General features: G+C 41.1%; 1 protein-coding gene across 1 annotated transcript; it reads left to right on the top strand.

Annotated features, from left to right (window-relative positions):
* The first annotated feature begins 4,536 nt into the window (after positions 1-4,536).
* On the top strand, positions 4,537-8,036 carry phox2bb (paired like homeobox 2Bb). The gene is made up of 3 exons (XM_084954373.1): positions 4,537-5,183; positions 5,820-6,007; positions 6,345-8,036. The coding sequence occupies exons 1-3, from the start codon at positions 4,943-4,945 to the stop codon at positions 6,771-6,773; spliced, it is 858 nt and encodes a 285-aa protein (XP_084810499.1). The 5' UTR covers positions 4,537-4,942; the 3' UTR covers positions 6,774-8,036.
* Positions 8,037-8,150: the final 114 nt, after the last annotated feature.

Below are 8,150 nucleotides of genomic sequence, written 5' to 3'. Positions count from 1 at the left end.
ATATGCTTTGACCCCACTGGGGGAAAAGCAGGAGGCCAGAAAAAAAATGACAGATGATTTTTCAGATTGCCCCCCTCCCCAAAAAAGCTTGTTGCAGTTTAACTGAGTCTAAATCACAACGTGGTTCGGCGTCTGTGACTTAAAACATTTATCTGGGACCTGACTCTAAGCCTGACTCCGGCCTGCATACCCCATCCGTCCGCCTGCATGGCTGCAATAAATTAATAACAACCAAACAACATGTCGTGGAGAGGCGGATTCAATTACCAAGTTTATTTACAGGGAAAATCTCATGAAGGCCATTGACCAACGTTAAACAGCGCGGGATGAAACGATGACAAGAGCTCCGATAAGAATTTAATTCCATCTCATTTCAGACGATTTTATGAATCAAATTCTTGAACACTGGCAAGAGATTTAATGATCACATCTTTGCGAAATCTTATTTCAGGACCGGTCGATGGCATTTCTCTGCGTTAATGTCGACTTAGAGGTTGGAGTAATTTAGTAATTGATTCCTTGCCTGGCTCTCGCCCGTGCCAAGGCCGCGTTTGAGGGTAATATGTTTCCTAATCTTATCCACTGGAATAAGATTTTTATGTTAATCCACTGGCTGGTCTCTTGGTCACTTGGGAAGAGCAGATAAAGGCTCAGAGGGGCCAGAGAGGCCAGAGGAGACGAGCTGTGCTCTGCTGGAGCTGGCTGCAGCATCTGGAAGACAGTTAACGTAAGATAAGAGGGAAAAATTACACACAACACAACCTGTAGTCCACGAATTCAAAACAGTTACATTCACAATTTGTTACGTGATCATTATAAACCCATAAAGGCGAGATGAAATGGCGATAAGTTGATTTTTTTCCCCCTCCCTTCCTCTCCTTTACTGTATCTGACGATCACCGTGACCTCTGGTGATTTTATTTCATAGATTTTAACAAGCTGTAAATGCACATAATATTTTCTCCATAAAAATACAAAATACACAAACAACAACACGAGACTGAGCCTGCTCGCAGCAGGCTGTATCCCTGGCGTCTTTTGTGCTGGCTGAACGTTTTTTTCTGCAGACATGGAGAAAGACACCAGCTTCTAATTGAATTTTGCCTCTTTCCCAGATGTCACTTTCCATCTGTGCGCTTGGAAACGCGATGCGCCTTTTACGCACCAGCCTGGAACACCTTAAAGTCTGATGTTTGATCCCCCCCACTCCCCCCACCCCAACCCATCCTTTTGAGTTAACATATTTTGCGATGTTCAGTTTTACATGGTGAAAAGAAAGTACACTAGACAAAATATCCAACACGAATGTGATTTATTACAGAATAATTGCCGCCCATTAATAATAACCCAAATTATTAGTGTAAAGATGTAGCAAAGCCTCCTTTCTCATCTTGTAATCGTTTTTCTCAGATATTTTTCACGCATTTTGCAACTAGAGGGAGACCTTCTATCCATCCCGTCAAATTGAGACATCAGACTAAATTGCCATGAGAAATAGTCCCCAAAATGAATTTTTTATCTGCTCCAGAGCCCCTCCCCTGCAACACGCGGCCTTATTAATAACCGTTTTGATAAGCGTAGGATTTCCTCGGGCGGAGGAGTGAGACATTGTAGGTGAAATGTGACAGCGGGACCCTCCCATCTTTCTCTCTCTCTCTCTTTATCCTCCTCTGTTACTTTGCCTTTTCAGGGGAGTGGATCCATCCAATCCATCCAGAGACAATGGCATTTTGTTCCACTTTTTGTCCCTCCTGTCGACCCGCATTCCTATATTGCTGAGCAACGATAGTGTGCACTAAATGGAGAGGAGTTCCTCCCATATCCCTTCTATTGTCCGGCACTTGCCAAGGGAATTTAAGGTCTTGCACACATCGCGTTTTCCTGATTTATTTAAGTGAATACATATGGTTGAGGCCCTTTATTTGCACCGTAATTACGAATTAAAGGACAATTATGTTAGTGTAAATCACTTTTTCTTCCTCACTCACTGTGTTTGGAAAAGGTGCTTTGTATGGAGAGTGTTTCAACCTGCAGCCAACAGACCCTGTGCATCCACATAAAAGCTGACTGCACGTCTTGCATCTTGCAAAATCTTTTCAAAAGTCATTGAAGTCAACTCACATTGCAGATTTTCTCCTTTCAGATTTTATATTCTCACATCAAAACAAAATCAAACTGCGGCTTTGGGTGCCAGCCGAACCAGCTGAAAGAATTAAAAGATGTTGAAACTATAAAAAAGGAGGCGTTTCAATAGCTGGTCTATGGCGGAGGGACTATAGACCACAAGAATAAAGAGCAGCTTCAGTGAAAGAACCCGATGGCTAAAAGCTATAATTGTATTTGCCTCGGCGAAATATCAGAAAAGACTTCTCGTTTCTTTGAGCGTTATTAGATTAATTCCCAGAGATGGTTTCTTTTCTCGCTGCCAGACGCGTGGAGGGAGGACGGTGAACCATTTGGCTCTTTGGTTTCAATAATCAAATTAACCATTTGGTACAACTTTTGGGTCCCAGCTCGTGTGTAGAAAGAGAAAATAAAAAAAGAAAACATTTACATAATAGGGACCGGGTTGTGTCAAGAAAGAATTAACTTTTTTCTGTTCTCATTGATCCCTGGGAAGACAATGTACACAAGGAAGAAAAGGGAGAAACACACTGCAACACGTCAGCAATTGTGGAGAAAAATAATTGATGGCAGAATGCAAGCAGGTTTTCTATTTATTTATTTTTTATTTAGCGGGAGCTGCACCTTGTTGTGTTCGGTGCCACATTCAGCCTCATATTCTCCTCTGTTTCAGTTTAAATAACAAAGCAAGTCAATATTTTTACTAAAAGGCAACAATTAAAAAAATAAAATCGTATATTTTATGTCATGGAGGTATAAATGGTCCACAGTCTATATATAGCTATAGAATATATAGCTATAGGTAATGTATCTTATTTTATTTAGTGCAGCTATTTAGAATATGAAATCTTTATGTCTTCAGATATTGACCTGCTAGCATTTTTCCAGTAAACGTCTACATTGTTTTTATATCAGCCTTTAAAAATTATTGTATATAAAACTCAATATTATGACAAAATCAAATATCTCCGAGGTACTACAGTTACAAGAAACAAAGATCCATAAAAATCTTATGATGACGTTTTATAGGTTTTAAGACAAAATTTTGTAATATGTAATGTCCAAGCTGATAGCCGCAATATAATAATAATAATAGAAAATACTAACATACTCTATTGATCATTTTATCCTCAGATTATTATAGGAATATTATTGTAACACTTCGATGTAGGGCCACTACTCATATCAATCACCCAAACATGAACAGAATAATAAATTCAATAATCAAACACTTACGTGCTAAATTTAATAAATGCACCGTAATTGCTTTTTCTTCTTTTTGTGTTTCGATCATTTGAAAGGGAAAACTCGCTGCTTCACCAGAGGACTTGAACTCGGTCCAGTGGAAAAAAAGAGGAAGAAGAAACGCATCGAGAGTGTAAGCGCCATACAAAATGGTTCACCTTATTACGCAAACCAAATTAACCACTCAGCCAATATTGTGAGCCTAAGAGGTCCGATGACTGCCTCGCCAGTTCGTTACTTTCATTAGAAAGATGTTATTTGCCAAATAAACGGAATAATGAAAGTAATAAAGACAATTACAAACTCATTTGAATCATAAAAATACACCCGGAAGTTTCGGGGAGATTATACTGCAGCTGAGCAGGAAAAGATTTGGAACAATGTTGGCAGAAAAGGCAAAATTTAGTATGAAATCGAAGCCGGAAAATACGTTTATTACCGCGCATAAATTCCAACACGTTGGGCTTTGAGCCCATGGAGACAATTTCTACCTTTCTTTCTACCTCCCCCCTTAATAACAGCAAGTCGTGAACCACAAATGATACTGTCCGGATTTAAAATCGAGCTGTGTCTAAGAGTTTCGTGTTAAATAAAACCCGAAGAAATCCAGACAGGCGATACTGCGTGCAGGTAGCACACATTCAGTTTAAAAAATCATATACGTGAATGCATATCTCGTTTCTTTTTCTCTAAAGCTGATATAAACAGGTAATTAAAAAAATTAAACCAGGTGCTTCTGTAACAAATTGTTTAGCCCCAATAAAAATATAAATGGTTATAAGAGATAAAAGCCGACACGTTTGGCTTCACTGCAGAAGACCAGAGTCAGGATCAGTGAAAATAGTCGGAGCAGACGGGCAGAAAGAAGAGGTAGAGGGGGAATACTATGTGAAATCCTGCCCAAGGTATACGGTCGCTTAAAAGGCTTAAAAGCTTGGAGAAAATTGGATCAGGGAGAATCGTCACCCAACTTTCATTATTTCCAAGTGGTGTGATTGAATTAAAGGGCAAGATGGTGGTTGGAGAGGAGTGGGGTGGATGGGTAGAGGGGTGGGCGGCGGCGGCAGTGGTGGTGGAGGGGTGCGTAATGGCGAGGTATTAAATTCTAATTAGAGATGCAGGGGATCAATGATAGGGAGGTTGGACAGCCCGGGCCCCCAGTGCCAGCCCAATAGACTGATGAGTTATTGTCATGTAAAAAAGCGCTAGCAATAAGACCAAACGCTTTGCTATTGTCCAAGCGGAAAGAGCCAAGTTTATTATGAGGACTATATGCTCTAGAGACCTCGGGCTAGGCGGCTCTTAGGGGGCTTTTCATAAAACAGGGCTAGGTTCCTATAAAGGAGGCCAGTTTTGGAGCAGGCGCTGAGCAGTGAACATCTACCCACCGTCCAGCCTTTTTTTTCCAATCAGTTCAAACCAAACAAGTAATCTTTCCCCCCCAAACTCAGACCGCGCGTCCTCCTCATTTTTGTTTTTATTATTTTTTTCTTTCAAACCCATTTTTTGGGTGCTTTTGTTTGACATTTTTTCCAGGGAAGTGCAGCTTTCTAACTCTACCGAGCCTTCTCAAATGTATAAAATGGAGTATTCTTACCTAAATTCCTCTGCCTACGAGTCATGTATGGCCGGGATGGACACTTCGAGCTTGGCATCGGCCTATGCGGACTTCAGTTCGTGCAGTCAAGCCAGTGGGTTTCAGTACAATCCCATCAGGACCACTTTTGGGGCCACCTCCGGCTGTCCGTCTCTCACGCCGGGGTCCTGCAGTCTGGGGACCCTGCGGGACCACCAGAGCAGCCCGTACGCCGCAGGTAAGCAGCGGCTCCAGAGCCTCAACCCGGTGTATTATAGGACGCCTTGATTGCATTTGAAAATGGAAATGTGTTTAGTATTTACGAAACGAAATTTGCTTACACAAATGAAAGAATTTATCACGTTAGAAGCGATTGCAGGCAAGCGGTAATTCGGTTACGGGGTTATACTATCCCAGTCACACCCAAAACCGCCAACAGAATTATCTTAAGCTGCCAAAATGATAGGCATAATTTATTTACTTTGCGATGAGACATAAAGCTTCGAAAATAATTAGATAACCAAAGACTAAAGCTCATTATTGACACCGAATTGGAGTTACAGTAGCAACAAGCGGGGCGGATGGGAACATTATGACAAGTTTTCAAACTTGAGCCTCAATCTGAGGAGAACAATTAGTTTAACATTACAATTAACCCCATCACAGGTCTGCAACGTTATCAGTTCTGAACTAATTCAAAGGTAATCAAAGGCATAATACAATTGGAAGCTTTAGCCCAGCGTCCTTAACCGGATTTTAAACAAAATATTGAATTTACTTCCATTTGACAACATCACATTTACACACCCTCATATCTCCCCATTACTGCACCGATAAGACCACTGCACGTGTAACCATGACATTTCATTTACAGTTCCATACAAACTCTTCACGGATCACGGGGGACTGAACGAGAAGAGAAAGCAGAGGCGCATCCGGACCACTTTCACCAGCGCACAGCTGAAGGAGCTTGAGCGGGTTTTTGCTGAAACACACTACCCGGACATCTACACTAGAGAGGAGCTGGCACTCAAAATCGATCTGACTGAAGCCAGAGTGCAGGTACATAACCACCGACTCCCTTTAGGCACAGTTACGCACTGGTGGATGCAAATGAGAACTATTTCAAAATACTGGGTCTAATCAATCATTATCACTAGATTTTAAGCAAAAGTTGAACTGCTTTCACAATGCGAAGTGCTGAGTACTACTGCTGTGTACACATTGGCGAAATAGACAACGTCTTTCTTTTGAGGCTTTCAGATATTAAAACGTCTTTATGTGACTAAAATTATGTAGAGAACTCAACTTTTCTGTCGCCTTTTGTTTTGTCAGTCTTCTAGAAATTTAAGTCACGGTCGTTTAACGTTTCTACTTCCACCTTTTCACAACTAAACAGGTATGGTTCCAAAACCGACGTGCCAAATTCCGCAAGCAGGAGCGGGCTGCAGCAGCGGCTGCAGCTGCAGCCAAGTCCAGTTCTGGAAAAAAGTCCGATTCGAGAGATGAAGACAGCAAAGAGACCAAAACCACCGACCCTGACAGCACAGGAGGACCGGGCCCGAACCCTGTGCCCACCTCCAACTGCGGCGGGCCGAGCCCTACTGCAGGCCAAGTCAACACCACCGGGAACGGACAAGCGGACCAAGTGAAGACCTCCGTGTCCACCGGCATGGGAGTGACAGCACCAAGCCAAGGCTGGGCCACCGCACCGGGGACCATCACCTCTATCCCGGACTCATTGGGCGGGCCCTTCGCCAGCGTACTGTCGTCTTTGCAAAGACAGAACGGAGCCAAAGCTACGTTAGTAAAGACCAGCATGTTCTAATGAAGCTTCAAATCGGGGAAAGAGAAGCAGAGCAGGGGAAGAGAGATACGTTTCCTCCTTCTCTGGAGACTGAAAAGCAATCGCCCAAGACTGACTTAAGGACAACAAAAAGCAGTTAGGAAAAAAAGATTACTACTGTTATCTTTTATTTTTACGCCTTGCGTCGTTTCTTGTGGCCAGTTGGCAGTTTGCGGCAAACATATCCATCTTGACAAGTCAGATCGTCTTATAATAAAAAAAAAAAGAAAGTTATTTTCTACAAACAAGTGCGAGTTGTGTAAAATCTTTTCAAGCATGTCTCGGGACGAAATACACTGAGAAATAAGACAGAAAAGGTCTTTTTCTACGTGCACCAATGTTATCTAAACATCCATTATTCATGCATTAATTAAAAACACATCAAGCTTGAAATAAATACTTAAAATCGGATCAATTGACTTGTTAAGATGAATAGATTTTGTTCAGATTTGGAGCATAAACAAACGTCGCCACGCTGGAAAGGCGTAGTGCCATCAGTGAGCAAAGGAGCCTCGTTTAGTCACATTAAATGTCAGTGTTCATCAGATGCTTTGTTTCGTTCAGAGACGTTGAATCTCCACGACTGAGGATGCTTCCCACAAACATATGGTATGAAACAACCAATATCCAACAAGACGCTGACGCATTTTGCTGTTTTGTTCTCTGCAGACACAACCTGCTGTGTGGAAGTGGCCTCTTACAGCTGTGTTTTGGTTTCTAAGGCTGCTGAGAGTTTAGTTTCTTTAAATTATCGATATAAACACAATTATTTCCTCAAGAAAAAAGGCACAAACTTACTGCAATGTTCACCTCTGACAGGAAATCTGTATGTTTTGTGTGTCTTTCTACGGCAATGTTTTTGTGGCTCAAAATTGTATAGTGTTAATACGTATTATTGTCTCCTATAGTTGAACCATAGGCCATACTCCCTCGTAGATCGATCATACAAGTCTTTTTGATGTTTTACAAAATTCCCTCGGAAGAATTTATTTTGGGTAAAAAAGGGGAATGGATGCAAACATTGTATTTATTTCTATATAATTTGCATGTTGTCTCTTTGTCTGATTTTACAATGATTTCCCTCCCATTTTGTGAGCATTATGTAACATGTTTTGTCCAGGATCTGAAAGTTATTTATATGTAGGTAATGAATGCTTATATTTAAGAAGGAAATATTTCTACATGTGCACATAGTTTTCCAGGTGTACCATTGAAATGATTGTTGATGATAAAAAAAAAAAATAATAGTCCATATTGTTTTTGTCATGTTTTTCTTTGGGAAAGAAATCGTGGAAATGATCGGTTATTATTCTTTTTGTAGTATACGATTCTTGAACAATTTTGAAAAAACATATTTTG

This window comes from Perissodus microlepis, chromosome 2 (genome assembly GCF_051167445.1).
Source record: "Perissodus microlepis isolate ML-2025 ecotype Zambia chromosome 2, ASM5116744v1, whole genome shotgun sequence".
NCBI lineage: Eukaryota > Metazoa > Chordata > Actinopteri > Cichliformes > Cichlidae > Perissodus > Perissodus microlepis.
Note: the sequence above shows the minus strand (reverse complement) of the source record. Positions and strands in the feature narration are given on the sequence as shown.